The sequence below is a fragment of the Solanum dulcamara genome, chromosome 4 (genome assembly GCF_947179165.1).
Source record: "Solanum dulcamara chromosome 4, daSolDulc1.2, whole genome shotgun sequence".
In the NCBI taxonomy this organism is placed as follows: domain Eukaryota; kingdom Viridiplantae; phylum Streptophyta; class Magnoliopsida; order Solanales; family Solanaceae; genus Solanum; species Solanum dulcamara.
In genome coordinates this window covers 21,815,306-21,833,143 of record NC_077240.1, presented here as the reverse complement: position 1 = coordinate 21,833,143, position 17,838 = coordinate 21,815,306, and the positions used below count along the sequence as shown (strand labels likewise).

At 36.1% G+C, this 17,838-nt stretch overlaps 2 protein-coding genes, 1 non-coding gene and 1 pseudogene across 3 annotated transcripts; 2 read left to right on the top strand and 2 right to left on the bottom strand.

Moving 5' to 3' along the window:
• The first annotated feature begins 910 nt into the window (after positions 1-910).
• On the top strand, positions 911-10,367 carry LOC129884101 (DNA-directed RNA polymerase I subunit 2-like; annotated as a pseudogene).
• On the bottom strand, positions 3,841-3,955 carry LOC129888116 (U5 spliceosomal RNA). The gene has a single exon (XR_008766543.1). It is a non-coding gene; the product is annotated as a U5 spliceosomal RNA (small nuclear RNA).
• A 264-nt stretch (positions 10,368-10,631) lies between the features above and the next one.
• Positions 10,632-11,003, top strand: LOC129884100 (probable glutathione S-transferase). Its single transcript, XM_055958462.1, has one exon. The coding sequence runs from the start codon at positions 10,632-10,634 to the stop codon at positions 11,001-11,003; it is 372 nt and encodes a 123-aa protein (XP_055814437.1).
• A 17-nt stretch (positions 11,004-11,020) lies between these two features.
• LOC129886929 (sister chromatid cohesion 1 protein 3-like) lies at positions 11,021-17,265 on the bottom strand. The gene is made up of 13 exons (XM_055961833.1): positions 16,941-17,265; positions 14,786-15,047; positions 14,666-14,712; positions 14,524-14,573; positions 14,010-14,430; positions 13,800-13,911; positions 13,580-13,716; positions 13,037-13,506; positions 12,701-12,740; positions 12,463-12,535; positions 12,255-12,387; positions 11,828-11,956; positions 11,021-11,314 (listed from the first exon to the last, which is right to left on the bottom strand). Exons 1-12 carry the CDS (start codon positions 17,062-17,064, stop codon positions 11,855-11,857), a joined length of 1,971 nt encoding a protein of 656 aa, XP_055817808.1. The 5' UTR covers positions 17,065-17,265; the 3' UTR covers positions 11,021-11,314; positions 11,828-11,854.
• Positions 17,266-17,838: the final 573 nt, after the last annotated feature.

Genomic DNA, 17,838 nt, shown 5'->3' with positions numbered 1-17,838 from the left:
TTCTTCGAACCAAGTTAGTCATTGGAGTAGAAAGTCTTTCGATTTTAGTCTCAAGCCCTCCAAACAGAATATAAGATGAAGTAGAAATATACAATTTGTTTCTAGTTTAACGATGAAGTTTTTATATTCTTCCAATCGTTAACCGAATGAATCTTGAATACTGATGAAGTTTTTTTTACTCTTCAAATCAGTATTAGATTCAGACAGATTAGAAAACCATAAAGGTTTTAATCTCCAGAACCTTAAGATACAAGAGAAAATAAATTAAATTCCTTAAGATTGTTATTCCTCCTGTATTAAGGTTAGTAAACCAAAAACTATAAAGATAAAAATAAAAAAAATAGTATTCGAGTCCACAGAATTCACTATGTGTCCTTAAAAAATTTAATCCCCTTACTGTATCCGAGGTTATGGATTATTTCCTACCAAGATAAAACGTATAAACTATTAAAAAAGTAGCGGTACCTCAAACTTCAATAATTTTCAGCGAACTCAAAAAATCAGCAAAAACAATCACACAAAAACTCAACTTTGTTTGTAAGAAAATATATGCAGAAGAGAGAGAAATTCAATGTTTAAAAATGAGAGAAAAATTCTCTATTTATAGACAACAAAGATAGTGTGAACAGGTGCTTATTGTAGCTTATCGGAAAAGTCACAACCCTTCATAAAAGTCACAACCTTTCGGAATGATCACAACACTTTAAAAGGTCACTACCTTTTAAAAAGTCACAAGCTTTCATTTTTCATTCACACCTTTAAAACCCTCTTTAAAACCCAACAAGTTCGTGATGCAACTGCTGCATGTAGAGCTACATAAGAGGAATCCTTGCACCTCAACCAGACCTTACCCCTACCTCGTGGAGGGAGAGAGAGAGCGTAAAAGTGAGTGACTACATGAAATACATAGATGGATAGCATCTTTGCGTTGGGTTATCTGATTAATTGTAAAAGAAATTTAACTCCCTTTTAAATTGCTTCTGCAAGTACCTCTAGTTAAGCAGGTTTTTCCCATTTTAGAGGAAATGAATTGTCGTAATTAATGATGGTACATTATTTTGTAGAAAGTGCACCTTTGCAATCATCTTCTCATGAGTATCTTGACTTGGTTGTTTTTTTGGTTAGAGAGCTGGTATGACTGTCCAGGCAGAAAAGTTAAATTTCCTTTCACATTTTCGAGTGGTTCATCGAGGTCGTACTACAAGTGTGCGGAAGTTGTTACCTGAGTATGTTGTCTTTTTGTCTGTGGGCTAATTGCTTTATTTTCACGAAAAATCACTAAAGTTTCCATTCATATTTCCTGGCACTTCCCACCTTTTTTCATATCTTGGGGTTTCCTTTGTCCTGTTCACACACCTGATGGGGAGCCTTGTGGGTTGCTTAATCATATGACTGCATCTTGTCGTAAGTTCCTTTTTTTTTTTTTTTCTGTTGGTGGATGTAATCTGGTTTTCTGATGTAATCTTGTTTTCTCTCTTATTTTCTTTAACCGTTATCTGTTATGAAATGTTGCTCTTGCTCCCATTGTCCAAGGAACATTTTTTTTCTCTCCCAGATTGAGAAGTGACAATGTTCCTCATGTTCTGCGTCGACAATAAATTTTCTCCCCATCTTATTGATTCTGCTTGAGGTGAAATCCAGTCACCATTTTTTGGCAGAGTTCATATTAACTGGTACTTTCAGGGCTGAAGAAAACCTTTATATCACAAACGTTTTGTTGGAATTTTTCTCCCCTAATTTTACTCTTACTGCAATTTCCTATTATATACTGCTAATACATTGCTCCAATAGCCCATTATTTGCTGCGCATATCTATAACTCCCTGCATCATATTCACATCACTAATTAAACAACTCATATCACACAGGAAATGTGAGTTCCTGATCTAATTGTTGTTATCACATTGTGTCTTTGTTCTTTATTAGTCAAATATTGAATTTTAGCACTAATGCATTCATATTTATGATTGTAGGTCCTAATCCTATCGCCTTTGATTAGTTTTGTCCACTTTATTTATAATACACAGTACAATATTAGCTCTCTCCACTTAATACAATTATTCTGTCACCAGGCATAACCTCATACTATGTTTCGAAGGGAACTGTTAAAGACTTCTTCAAAATGCGAATGTCCATACTGAGTGTGCTGATTGCAATTGGAATGACACCAGCATCACCAAAGCTTGTGCAAGCTGGTCCTCCAGAATTGCTGTCTGTTCTACTGGATGGTCGTATTGCTGGCTATATGCCATCGGATTTAATTGAAAAAGCTGTTACCCACTTGCGGAGATTGAAATTGTCATCAACATCATCGTTTTGTGTCTGATTGACTTTTTTTAGCAAAAGATCTTTTGCTTAGTGACTTATTATGCACCTACTGCACAGTAGATTCCAGTTGATTTGGAGGTTGGGTACATCCCTTTGAGCATGAATGGAGCATATCCAGGCCTATATCTGTTCACATCTCCTTCTAGGTTTGTTCGTCCTGTAAGAATTATCTCTGCACCTGCTGAAGAGGGCAATGATCTTGAACTCATTGGACCCTTTGAACAGGTGGGTTCTACATTTCTTGATTTTCCTTTGCTAAATTTTATCTTTATGTAGCAACAAACATGAACGTGATGAGCTTTATTACTTATGAGAACCTCCAATATAGTGATTGCAAGGTTGTTTATTTGTAATGTGCAGGTGTATATGGAGATAAGCTGCCCGGATGGTGGAGATGGAGGAAGGAAAACCTTATTCCCTGCCACACATCGAGAAATTCATCCAACTAATATTTTGAGTGTTGTTGGCAATCTTACACCTTGGTCTGATCATAATCAGAGTCCACGTAATATGTATCAAAGCCAGGTAGCGAGTTAATTTGAAATGATTTGTGGATAATATTATAAAGACTGCAGAGGTTCAATACATCATTGTATCTCATGTTTCATCTATTGTGCAGATAGGTAAACAAACAATGGGTTTCTCCTCACAAGCATTAAATTGTCGTGCTGATCAAAAGTTATATCACCTTCAGGTTTGTCCTGGTTATTATTTGCAATTCGATGCGTTCATGAGTTAGTTGTTGCCAGCCCTCAAGTTGAGTACAATGGCATCCTATTTTAACAGAGTTTTTGAAATGTGTTGTTGATTTATATTGAGAATTTGGTGCTTGAGTCGACACTTCTGTGTAGTTTTTCTTGTGGGAGGGGGGGGGGGGGGGTTAGAAGCAGAAGGGCAAGAGATGTATTGATTAGTGAAAGGGAAAGGGATTGCAACATTCTGTTTCCATACAGCAGTGTACAGGAAATAGAAGAAATAATGGAAGCGTGAATGGATCATGGTGTAGTAGCTATGCTCTGTATCATGTTTTACTCGAAATTGATGCTCATGTTCTTGCTGTTTCATCTGGTGACTTGAAGTATGACCAAAACTTCAATTACCTTTACTCAGAAAAAGAGTATGACCAAGTGATGTTTGATACAGTGAGTTGATTATTTTATGTGTTATGCATCTATGCTATTATTTTTTTTCATCTTGTTAAAGTGCATAGCAAGCAAACATTCAGCTGAAAGATTCTTTGGGATGGTGGAGAAGGAGGATCATTTTTTAATAGGATAGTTTTATGAGACTATCAGTCGATGCATGTTTAACATACTCAATAAAACATTCTTTATGGTGTTGTTTTTGCTGCTGTTGGATTACCTGTGTGAATATCTAGTTTCACATGCTCTGGTTCACAGGTGGTTTTCTCCACAAAATTTATGGAATCAATTTTTTTACTCGATGTCATTTCCTTGTAACAGCTGTAACTGTTAAGAATTGAGATTTTTTTTTTGTAACATTAGAAAAGTTGGGGTCTCCAAAGAGAACTCCTCCAAAAATTGGAGTATGCCACTAATTGCAGCATGCACACGGTATTCTTTAGTAAAAGGCAAAAGAATAGTTCGCTTTGTGCTCACTGTGTGTGACTTAAGAACTTATGTTCATAATTTTCTCGCTTTTGAGATATTATTTTCTCTGTCTGATCTTTTTTTGGGGGAAATGGCACTTTACAGACTCCTCAAACTCCAATAGTACGCACAAAAGCTTATGAGAAGTACTGAGTTGATGACTATCCATTAGGAACAAATGCAATTGTGGCAGTTTTGGCTTATTCAGGGTAAGAGTTCTGTACCATGCATTGTTTTTTTCAATCGGCAGAAACATAAAATACATATATGCATGTTCATGTTATGCAGATATGACATGGAGGATGCTATGGCCCTAAATAAATCATCTGTAGATCGTGGTATGTGTCATGGGCATATATACCAGGTATCATTTGACCTTTTAATAAAAACCTTTTTGGACTTTGGTTTGATTCAGAAATGACTTTTTTTATTCAACTTATTCCCCCCCCCCCTACCATATACAAACAGATCAACTGAACTATGATTTTCCTTTTGACACTACATTGGTGGAGTTTTATGTTTTTGAGCACCAATGTTTTATCTATGACAAGTTTCCGGAAGGATGATAAGATATTTGGTCGTTACATAAAATGGGAGGAAAAACTAATGAACTATCGTACAAGGGTAAAACATTAAGTTCGCAAATCTTCTTCTCATCAATTCAAAACCTTCTTTCTGAGACCACAAAACAACACCATGAAGTTTGATACTTGATGGCCTTTCTGTTTCTCTTCTTTAGTCGGGGGGTCGGGTCGGAGAATGGAAAACAGATCTATCTGTTCTTTTTCCTATTTTGTTTTTTTGGGTTCTTACGTACTTGATCCCTCCCTTGCTAAACTGCTTATGCTACGACTCTTTGTTGGGGCAAGTTTTCTGATCTTTCACGTGGACATCTTTTATTGACCAATGTGTGATCTTCTGATTTGCAGACAGAAACCATTGACTTGACTGAGCAAAGTGCCAAATCTGATCGTGCTCAGAGATTGCTTTGAAGAAGCAATTTGGATAAGTCGTCTCATCAGCTGATTGATTCTGATGGTCTTCCATATGTGGGGCAGGTAACAGGATGTCTTTCCTTTTTTCTATTTTTTGGTGAATCAAGTTGCACCTGAATCAACATGATCATTTGATTGCAGAGGATTAATCCAAATGAGCCATATTGTAGCATTTACAATGAAATAACCAGTCAGACAACTAGTATGAAGTTGAAGGGTTCGGAGCCTGTTGTTGTTGATTATGTTGCTGTCGATGTGAAAAATAAAACAAATCTGCAGAAGGTAAGCAATTCTGGATATATTTGACTTTGAGAAGATACATCTCAGTTACTTTTCTGGATTTCTTATCCACTTTGCTATTGTCAGCCTCTTTCTTAGGATATATAAGTGGGTGTGATTCTTTTATCTTTTGCTTTCTATTTCTATTGAATTTCTATATACGAGTTGGTGTAGTACTGTTATCTTCTGTTTTCTGTTTCTCTTGAATTTTGATGTATACATTGGCCTATGAGCTTTACTATCTAATGCTTTATTATGACAGTAGTCACAGCTCAAAGCTAACCGTTTTTGTAAGTAAGGGTATTGCCAGAAGGTGCTCCCATTATTCTAGAGGTACTTGCAAACTGTTTAAGGAAGAGTTCCCCTCTGCAGAACTCCATTTGATCATGTGTGGATTGCAAGACGTGTGTACTACCAAAAAAACTACAGACAGCAAATTCCTATAGAATTGTAGTTTATTCACAAAATGGGTCCTATGGAACTTTATGATTGAATTTTTTATCCTTAAAAAGTTATAATATAGTTCATTTCACTCCGCATTGTTCACATAATGACGTGTGGAGTGATATCCCAGGTTTTGCGGCTTCTGCTCATTCTGCAGCTTCTTAGTAACTATTTAGAGTTCTAGGCATTGTCTAGCTCTTATACCAAATAGATTCAGCATCAACTGCCACCGTTTATAAGTTACTTTACAGTGGTTGAAGTGTTGAATTACATCCTCTGCTGTCTCTTTATGTAAGAAACACTGATTAATATGTATACATTTCCTTAGTATCAAATTCAGCTGTCAAAATCTCCCTAAACTGCTTTTTAGACCAGAAAGGTTCACTTTCTTGTGTGCTTTGTTGGCCATACAGCAGAAGCTGAAAAGTCCCTATTCTCTCTGTACATCCCAAAGACGTGCCTGTCATTTTAAAGAGCCTTAATCTAGAGATTGAGCAAAACACACTCCATGTACCCCGTCGTACATAGACAATATTTTTCCTACTACTTCACATGCAAATTATTTTTGCTATAGTTGCATTCATTTGGCACCTTTGATGTATATGGAATGTTTGGCATGCAAGTTAATAAAAATTTGATCTAGATCCACAAGTTTGGCAATGAATAGAAAGAACGGAAAATGATCATATTTTCCCTTGTAATTATAGAAAAGAGTCATATCTATCCTTCGTCATACTTTTTTGATATATTTGCCCTTACCATCCAACTTTTGACACATATTTTCCCTTGGACAGTTAAGTATCATGCCGCCACTTTTATTATCCTACGTGGCACCTACGTGGTGCCTACATGGCTCATACATGAATATATTTTTGCTGTCCTACGTGGCGCCTACATGAATATATTTTTATTATCCTACGTGGCGCCTACATGGCTCCTACATGAATATATTCTATCTGACCCACTTAGTAAAACTCGAGCCACCCAATGTGAAGACCCATCAATCCCAACCCCAATACACCAGTTGATGGGTCTTCGCATTGGTTGGATCGGGTTTTTTTAAGTGGGTCAGATAGAATATATTCATGTAGGCGCCACGTAGGATAATGAAAATATATTCATGTATGAGCCACGTAGGTGCCATGTAGGATAATAAAAGTGGTGACATGATACTTAACTGTCTAAGGGCAAATATGTGTCCACAGTTGGATGGTAAGGGCAAATATATCAAAAAAGTATGACAAAGGGTAAATACGACCCTTTTCTGTAAGTACAAAGGCAAATATGACCCTTTTCCGTGGAAAGAAATCCTGATTCATGCCAACCTTTACTAAGCAGGGACCGAACACAAACTGGATTCAACTAGATCAATATAAACTTAAAACTCTATTGCAAAGTAACATTTGCTTAGCTCTCATCATGATCTTAGAGTTCTGAAAAAGACCCATATGTTGTTAGCTTAAATACATCTTTCTTCCAGGTTGAATTTCTTAGAGTGTGTGTTTATGAGATATCCCCTTCATGTTCTAAAGTTGTTTAAACTGCTGAATTGAAGTGTCTAATGGTTAATTTATAAACTGTCAAGACGGAAAATAAGGTTTTGTGATATTAGGATAAAGCATTTGGCAGGGGAACATTAACCGAAAATCTTTTTAAAAATGGGTTGGGAGAGTGTAAGTGAATAATTTAGTCCATTAAGCCTCCATAGGTGGATACCACCCATATTTAATAAAATTATGCAGAAACCCTTATCAAGAAATAGTCCATTCAAGTAGTAGTCCATTCATAATCGTATAATCCTCTGTTGATATGCTTAAAAAGTGAATAACATCTGAATGTATTCCTTATTTGTTTGAATCATACAGCTTACACTGGCCTTCAACCTATTTAGATGTCAATATGAATTGCTTCTTCTGGTCAAACAACTTCGCTTATTCCTTGGTCTTTGCAACCACAGGCACATAAGACTTTCCAACACTTTGCCCTTGGGGCTTCGGCATCATAGCAAAAGGCGCAACGTGTGATGTGTGAGTTAGATGCACATCAATTCAATCCCTGCCTCTGAGATTTCTGATCTAACATTGGTATGTAACCAAATGTTGTCCTCCCGCGGGCCTACCCAACTCCTCAAATTTTTGCCCTCTCAATCTTTCTATGAATATTTTACTGGATATCAGCAGCTTATTAAATTATGTGAACTAGGAGGAGAATCTCTTGATTTTGACCAGGAGTTGCATTTTATAAGTTATTTTTAAGGCAAAACGGGAACCTACTGGACAAACCTTTTAGTCAATGACATACGTCTGTGCATGAAACTTCTTGAGCTATGGATAACTTCAATTGCTTCTTGGTCGCTGATGTAGTTGCACTGGTCATAGTGGCCCATCCTTCCTTGACAGGGTAAAAAAGAAAACCATAATCTCTAGCCACCAACAGTCCAATACTCATGAACTCAATGTCAACTTTTATTTAGCATAGATCACTAGACACTGAAGTCTCTGTTGTTTGCTATAGGATCTTCGTATTATTGCCTTGTCAATATCTCTTTTTATTTTATTGTATTAAGGTAAGTTGATGTTTTCTTGGGTATTCATGTCTGCCTTGGAAGATTTACAATTTCATGTTCTTCAGGTTTTCTTTGGTACTATTTACCGTCTTTTCTGTCTTCTAAAGTATGGGATGGCTCCTTTGATGCTGCAGTTGAAGGTTTATTCTGCCCGTCATTGTTACTTGTCAGTTTCTTTTTGTTGTTGTAATAACAAAAAACTTTGTTAGTTCCTGATGGACAATCCTCTCTTAACTAAAAAATATACTCTGGTGTCAAGACTTCAAAAAGCTTCAAATTATTCAACTTATGACAACATTTTTCATTTCTTCTGGGCAGGCGAATATACGTTTTAGGCGCTCCAGGAATCCTGTAATTGGTGATAAATTTAGCAGCCAACATGGGCAAAAGGGTGTTTGCTCTCAATTATGGCCTGATATTGGAATTACAGGAATGAGGCCAGATCTTATTATTAATCCTCATGCTTTCCTTTCAAGGATGACGATTGCTATGCTGTTGGAGTCAATTGCTGCTAAGGTCTGTTTTCTCTTCCGCCTCTCATGGTGTTACTTATTTCAAGCAAAAGTATCTGGTTACGAGGTTGTTGCTCTCCAGACAATAATATATTCAAGTAGTTTTTGTTGTAGTTTATATTTGTTTATTGGTTATTGGCTTCATATGCTGAAGATATCTCTCGTTTATGGAATATATTTTCATCTAGCTTGACATGGATGATCACAAGGTTTTATATATATATATATATATATATATATGCTATCTCCAAACAGGGAGGTGCTTTACATGGGAAGTTTGTTGATGCAACGCCATTTTCTAACACAATGAAGGAAGCAGAATCAGAATCCAGTTCGCTGGTGGATGAACTTGGTTCCATGTTAACGGCTTGTGGCTTCAATCATCATGGTGTAGAAGTACTATATAGTGGAGTATATGGGACAGAACTGACTTGTGAAATATTTATTGGACCTGTTTATTATCAGTGTCTGCGACACATGGTTTCCGATAAATTTCAGGTTAGTATCACCCCTGATATTAGAATGAATAATCCCTTTTGTTATTCCTGCCCCCCTAGACCCTTTTACGCTGATTTATGTTTTCATCAAGGGTAGCAAACATTGACTCTGTTTGATGAATAACTGTTTACATAACCACCTCCTGTGCTCTACTCTGATGTGAACTGTTAAGTTTGGAAAACCACCTCCGTGAACTGTTAAGTTTGAAAATTGGAAGCTAAAACAAGAAAAGAATGCTCAACATCGACTTACAAATGAAACCAAGATCACTATATGCTTCTTCTACCTAGTTTTCCTTTCATGCTTGAATAATTCATTTATTACATTATTAAATGTATCTTGTGCACATCAGGGTTGACAGATTTCATGCTTATGGGTCGGTCTCTTTTGTCCCATTTACCCCCCTCCCCCGCCAAAAAAAATGAAAAAAACACAACTAAAAGACACTTGTTCAGTTTGAAAAATTGGACTTCCAAGTATTCGTACTTTATATATCCTCATTCCTTGTCAGGTTAAATTGGATGCTGAAATTGGCTTGTTTTGCTTTACAGGTCCGTTCTACTGGACAAGTAGACCAGATCACTCAGCAGCCTCTCAAGAGGTGAAAGCGTGGTGGAGGTGTCCGCTTTGGTGAAATGGAACGAGATTCACTCCTTGCTCATGGAGCAGCATATTTGCTGCATGATAGACTCCATACCAGCTCAGAACATCACATTGCAGATGTGTGCTCTGAATGTGGAAGTGTCCTAACATCATCATTAATTCAGCCGCCAAAACGAGCAGTGCAAGCGGATTTGAATCTGCCACCTGCTAGAGAACCCAAAAAGGTTACTTGTGTTGCTTGCCGTTCAAGTAAAGGAATGGAGACTATTGCAATGCCGTACGTGTTTAAATATCTAGCGGCTGAACTGGCAGCCATGAACATCAAGATGACCCTCAAACTAAGTAATGGGGCTGGAGCTTGATACACGTTTCTGGCAGTTGAAATATTCTCATGTCTAGAAACAAGCAGGGAAGCTTGATTCCCATTTCATCTGTAACTGTACTTTTTCAATGTGCAATGTCCAAAAAAGGGTTTGCAGCATCAGATAACTGGATTCTAGCAACGGTGGTTTGGTTTAGACATCAGAAAGTCAGTTTCCTAGTGGGCTACCGAGAAAGAAAGTGCGCTGCAAACAAACACGGTTCTTTCATCTCATTGTGCAGGAGGGTCAAAATATAGAGATGTCTTATCAGTAAGAATCCCGAGTTGTACAGGTTTGCTGTCTGGCTCGAGAGGTGCAACACCTTCCATTGCGACGATGACCCTGTAAAGTGTAGAACAACATATAGCCTTATTTTTAATTTAAAAAGTGTATAAGTATTTTGTATTTAACTTAGTTTATTGTCTACTATCAAAAATGTGTCCTCAGTTAATGGGTGCAATGTATAAAGTTTGTTATGGCAAAGGAGAAGAAAAGGAGAAAGGTTGTGATGAAACTTTTGAAGTCCTAAAATATCTTGACAATGAACTTCAAAACAAGAAATTCTTTGGAGGAGACAACATTGGATTCGTCGACATCGTTGCCAGTTACATAGCTATCTGGTTTGGAGCAATTCAAGAATCAATAGGGCTGGAACTATTGACTGAACAAAAATTTCCCAAGTTAAACAAATGGATTGATGAGTTTTGGAGTTGTAGAATTGTCCTGGAAAATCTCCCTACTAGAGAAGTATTACTGCCTTTATACAAAGCTCAATTTGAAGCAGCAACTCAAAAGGCATCCAACTGAAAGGAAGGTGTGATATATAGAGTTTAAAATCTACTCATACTAATTATATTCCTTGTAATTTATGTCATTTACAATAAAGAATTTTGAACATTTTGTTATAACTATATAAGCAGAGGGTTTGAGCAGCTCAAAAACAGAGTGCTTAGGACCATCTTTGAACAATGATGAACATTTTGCCATTATCATATTCATCACGGACACCACTTCCACCTTGTTCTCTATAACGTAAAAGTACATAATAATTTAGAAAAGAAAATGGCTGCCAAGGTTATACATCTTCATGAGCACTGCATCTCTGTACAATGTTTTAACTGCATTTCAAAGAACAAGATCACATTTAGATTTTGTTAGAAAACCCATAGAAATATTTGTGCTAAAGTCACCAAATTTAGAATATCCAAAAAAGTTAAGACTTCTGCAATGCTGCAGAGTTATTTAATAGGATTTTACAGAAGGAAAAACACATCCTGATGCGTCAAAACAGCAATTTTCTGTAATACATTATGTAAGTTTGTATATTTAGAGGCACAACAAGTCTATTTGAGTCTTGATAGTCAATGAAAGAGTGTTATTGAACGATTTCTTACAACTCTTCCCACTATGGAATGAGTATAAAGAATCAAGCTACAAGTCTCGATATATATGAAAAGCATTGATTTTTTTTTCTTTCAGTTTCATTGGTAACATATCATCCAAGGCTTTGCGATAAATCTACCTCTTAAATTTTTCTGCATTGACAGGTCAAAGACTAAGCTAATAAGAAGACTGTCTTTAATTTGTTTAAGCAGTAGAAAGGGTGCAGTCAAAACTAGGATAAATTATACCTCTATATGTAGTTCTACACACTGGCTTCAGCTTGAAAATTTCTCCTTCAGTTTGGAAGTCACTTTCAGAGTTATTTCACCATAAGGTTCACATTGATTCGCACGTACAAGTCCACAGTTCTCCAACACCTGTAATTAATTTCCAGAAGGAAGACAGTAAGGATCTTATGAAATAGCTCCTAAAACGATACAAATTGTACCAAATATGATTGATTAAGCAATAAAGCAGCCCATATAGAACTAAACAGAGAAACTTATATATACACCTTTTCTTGACTCACTTCAAACAGGCACAAAGAGTTCAAAATGAATAAATGATATTAGTACTACACACTATACTGATATTAGAAGATCTCTAGGCTCCCAATATTTGAAAATTGACTTGCATCCCCAAGAGCAATTAATCATGGAAATATAGAAGACTTACCAGAGTCTCATAAAACATTCGGGCGCATACTCTTCTCTTTTTGCCTTCTAAAATTGCATTTAAGCTGATATCTCCAGTCTCTTCTGAGATGGGGGTTACTGGTGACTGCCCCTTCAAATATTGAGCCACGGCTCTGCAATCATAGAGTTAAAAGACTATCCTGCAAAGTAAATCTATATTATGAGAAGAATGTTCATGAAGTATTTACCTTGTTCTAGCAGATAATGTGTCAAACTCTGGCGTTCCCCCTTGCTTACTTGACGAAGGAGTTCCCCGAAGTCCTGTTTAGCATATGGATATACAAGCTTCAGGCATATGTTACATCATTAGAAAAAAAAAACAGAAATACGATACTGCAGACAGTAGTACATAAAATTGACCAACATTAACCAAATTAATGCAAACCCTTAAAACTAAAAGGAAAAAAAAGAGGGTTTTAGCTTTACCAATAGGAGTGTCGTCATCTTGTTCTAGAAAACTTAGATCCTGCATTGGCATTTAGCGATTTATCAGATGCAGAACAAGGAAGAACTAAGTTGAATAGTCATATGGGGTGACAATTTGACCATAGCAGTGCACTAGGTAATGAAGCCTTGAATGAAAATAAGCATAAGAACATTCAAATATAAGCACTTTACAAATCCTAGACTGAAATCGATTAAGGATGTGTTAAGAGGTTAATGAGACTACTATGGATGATACAAATCTGCTGAAAATCTTATCCAGATAATTATCGAAGTAGATTCACTATTTAATAGGGAAGTGACCATGATCGAACATACCCCGGCAGAATTATCAAACTCAGGAATATCAGATAGAACGGTATCCTCCACATTTAGTCCTTCTCCAAACCATGTTGAAGGGGTCTCCATATCAGAACCAGCATGCCCAGTAGATGCTGCTGGGTCAGGCGTGGGCCGCACCACACTATCTATGGTTCTTCCTATCTGACCTGATTCTGTCCCAAAAGTTGTAGTAGCAGGACTGAAGTCATCTCTTCTGCTTGGGGAAGGCATGGACATCTGTGGAGAGGAAATCAGCCTATTTGGTGAAGGCAAAATCTCAGACAACAAATCGGTGCTTGCAAGGTCTTGATTATAACGTAGTCTTTCAATTTCCATCGGAAGATCATTCCCAGATGGAGGGTATTGGTTATCGCTGGGTTCTGCATGATTCTCCTGTGAGGAAGCCATCTTGACTTTTGCTGAAATGAAGTCTTCCTTGTAGATATTGCGGAGATCATCGCATAATCCTATAGATTAACAGAAGCTGAATTTTAGGTGAAGAACATTCGACTCATAAGATAATGACTGTGAGACACCCACCGGTTATTAAAGGCTCAAAGAAAATTCCATCTTTTCTTAGTCTCTTGTTTTGTTTCCAGATGTCCAAAGAAGAACAAGGAACCTTCTTCTTTTCCCGCAATTTTATACCGATGCCCTGTAGTCTCCTTTTCATCTCACTGTATAGTTGAACGTGATACATTGTCAAAATACGAATGGTTGAAGAAAATATATAGTTAATGATGATAAAAGATTAACATACTGATTTGGCACTACTATGTCCTTATCATAGATGAGTAACTTTCGCTTTCTTCTTATTTTTAGCGCCTCGGGAGGTGGTGTTGAAAGAAGAGCTAAATCAGGTGACTGATGCCCTGAATATCCATGAAAGAAGAAGTTCCATGTTGGAATATAAACATGAAAAATACGTAATTTCAGTTTAAGAATAAGAACCCTGCATGCCAGCACCTACCAAATGATATCTGTGGATCAGCAAATTCGTGAGCCTCCACTGAAGTAGCTGACGGTGGTTCTTGTCGTTGTTGAGATGGGATTGAATGTCCTCCGGGGGCCAATATCTCTTCCACAACTGGGCTTGCAGTTTCCTTGTCTCTCGTGATCTGTTCCTCCAGAATTCTATCTGGTTCCATCACATCATTCCCTCGGCCTGACCACAAGGGAACATTCTCAAAACTACGATCATGGACAGCATCACGCATGAGTTCAATTTCTGGAATATCTTGAGGAATGTCATCACGAACAGTTCCTTGGTTTAGTCCTTCCTGATTCTTAGGGGGAGAATGTTGGGGTTGAGCAGCAGTTTCGTCTGTCTCCATGGGCATGGCACCTAATCCAGAAACTTCACCTGATTTTGACAAATTCTTCATTGTGTCCTGTAAAAACAAACTCTTTGACAAACTAGTGTTGCAGCGTAAGTGAATAAATTTAGAGTTTCCTGCTAATTATGAAGCAAAAGATAAACTCACCTCATCAATGAAAATAGCAACATACTGATCTTCATGCGATACAATTTGATCTATACAAAAGAAAGTTTCATAACTGAAAGTTCAATTGAAAATGAAACAGAAAAAGATACAAAAGAAGAATTAAAGTAAACACAATACATACCTTCCAAAGTTATCTCTTCATAACTTTTAACATGAGTATCCTTAACCCTGGAATTCCAAATGCACGTGTAACTAACTACAGATTATAGATGACAACTAAAAACATACTACAGAAAATTACCTATTCAGGTCAAGATCTTCATCAAAAACTAAGGCATCAAGTTCAAATGTTTCTGGTAGAGTGATAGAGTGGTATGGTGCATGAGTGGCATCTTCTGGCAGATTGACATTTGTGGATGAGAAGGCCTTTATAACTCCCATTAGTAATGTTTTGCAGTCCTCGGAAAAGTATTCAACTTGCTTTGAGTATATCCGAACAACTCCAAGTAGAAGGTGGCCAGACGTTCGCAACGCAATAGGTACTTCAGGAGTCATGATGCGCTCTAGAAATAGATTTCAAAAAATAAGCAACAGTATCATGAGCAAAGACCTAAGAAATATCATATGCATATTAAAGCTACTGCTATATATTTGTGTAGACCAACTTATACTTCCTTTCTGGCTTTTATGAAATCATGCTTTAGTCAAAACCTAGCAACATCAGTGGGGAAAAGCTTTGTATTTAATTCAAAAAATATCAACTTTAGCAAGACTTCTTTATGGCAGTGTTGTCTAGGCTAACTTATACGCACCTTGATTGTTCCACGAAGTACCTAAGAAAGTAGCAAAGACTAACTAATTGAAACAAGTACATTTGGCATATACCAGAAAACTTAGCAACATGTGTACCATTAAAAGTTTTTAAGGTTATATATGCACAAGATTTAGTGTCCCACATAAGATAAATCTACAACATTCCTAAACAATGTATGACTTAATAAAAATAAAAATATATATAATTTTGCCCCTAAATTATTCAAAAGGGCATATATTTGCCCTCCATTAGAATTTGGCACAAAAATACCTTTATCGTCAATCAAGTAGCTCAAAAATGTCCTCATAGTAAGCCAAGTAGCTCAAACATATCCTCCCACTAACTATTGCTCCAGCTCATATGGAAAAGCTCTAATTTTACCCCTAAACTACATGAAATGGGACATTTTTGTCTTTCTTTCAATATAGTTCAGTCAATATCATCCAAAAAATTGTTGTTATGATTGATATTGTTATTTGCATTATGTCAAAATTCTAAGATGACATACTTATTTACTTAACTTGTCGATCCCTTTTCCTTTACACCCTGAAAGCTTACCCTATAAATGCCAACTTATCTTAATTAAATTTCGTTACTTATAGTGAAATGGAAAGGGGGCAGTTTTTGAGCTATTTGATTAATGATAAAGGCATTTTTGTGCCCAAAGCGAAACAAAGAACACAATTATTACTTTTCAAATAGTTTAGACGCAAATATACTAATTTTATTTTCACAGCTAAAAAACAAACCATCATGTCCTCCTTCCCGTTATTCAATCATGATCATATGCGTGGAGCATGAATTTTACTCTTCATAGACAACTTTACTACTTAAACATCAAGATCAAAATGAAAATTCTCATTTTTGACCTTCTTAAAATGATCAATGAATAACTAACAACACAAGTGACAATACATTGTGCATAAGCACAGACTAATCCAAGTTTTCAACTATCACATTTAGAACGGAAGACAAAGTCTCCACTAAATTACAAATCGATTCAGCTTTGCAAATGACGAAACCTCCATTTCAAACCAAATCCCAATACACAATCAAAAATGCAATCTTTAATGTAAAAGAATAAATCTTTATCTCAAAAAAGGTCCTAATTGATATCAGCAAAACTAGAACTGCATAATAAACTACTTGAAATTAAGAAAAGAGAAAAACCTGCAGTAGGCAAATAAAAACCTATAAATTCTCGAGCAATAAACATAACATTGGATACATATAATTACATTCAATTAATACTCTGCAACAACGTATTGAATTATATACTCAAAAGTACATTTCAATCTAAACCTTCAACTAGCATGACTAAAACAGAGAGAATCTTGAACTACAAGCATTCATCTGTGCAAATAAAAAAATCCAAGCTTAATTAAAAGATTCAATAGATCAAATATTTATCTCATAAAAAGTCCCAATTGATATCAGCAAAACAAGAATCATATATCAACCAAGTGAAATTAGAAAAATCAATTTGTTTTCTTTTTTCAAAAATCTCAAGAAATAAACAAAACAAAACAATAAAGAAGCAGCCCATCAAACCCCATATAAAGAAAAGAGAAATCTTGGCAAATGGGACAAATAAAAAGGGGCAACTTTTTTCAAGAAAAAATAAAGACATTAGAAAACATACCAACAGTGGAGGGAATGTTAGTAGAAGTATAATGGGGTTTCTTCAACTTGTGTTGTAAATGTGCAGCGCACCATACTGTCCCTAATGGACCCTTTCGAGCCAAGAATGTGTGCGAATAAAACATCTCTCCGTCAAAGAATTAACAGCCAAGAATGGCCAACGGCGGCGACCACTTGGCTTCTCCGATGACTCTCTGCGGCGACCACTTGGCTTCCCCGATGACCTAATTTTCTTTGGCTCTTCAGTTCCCTCTGTATGAAAGAGGGATTTTGTATAGTTGATTGGGGTTTAACGTTCGAAATTTTTGAGGTTCTGAGGTAGAAACCGCGGGAGAAAGTGGCGCCAATGCGGAAAGATATCATTTTGATGCTTTTTGTTTCCTTAAAAGGACTGTTTGGTTTTGGTTATTTAAGTAATTGCCATTTCTGTTTTATTTGTGTTAATTCCAAATCAACATATTTTTCCCAAATTTCCCAAATTTAAAGAAAATGACTTTCCATTATAAAAAGTAAGAAAAATATTTTCCAAAATTATTTTAAACATAACACTTTAACTTCCCATTTTAACTCGTCTCGGATCAGGTTAGGTCTCAAGTCGGAGTGGGATGTGTTGACACAATTTTGATCCTTCACAACGCAAATTAACTATCGAGTTTCTTTAAATTTCGAACATTTTTGAAATAATTAGTTTTTATAAAAATAAAGATATTTTCATGTTATTCTTAACTTTTTTTTACTTTTTTATAAATTTTAGTATAATATACATATTTCTATATAACTATATCTTTGATTACTATTTATGTAGTTATTCGAAAATCATCTCAAAAAGATTTTATTTAAACTAAATATAATGCTAGTTAGGTTAGTTTAATTATAGTTTGCATTTTTAAAAATTTTAG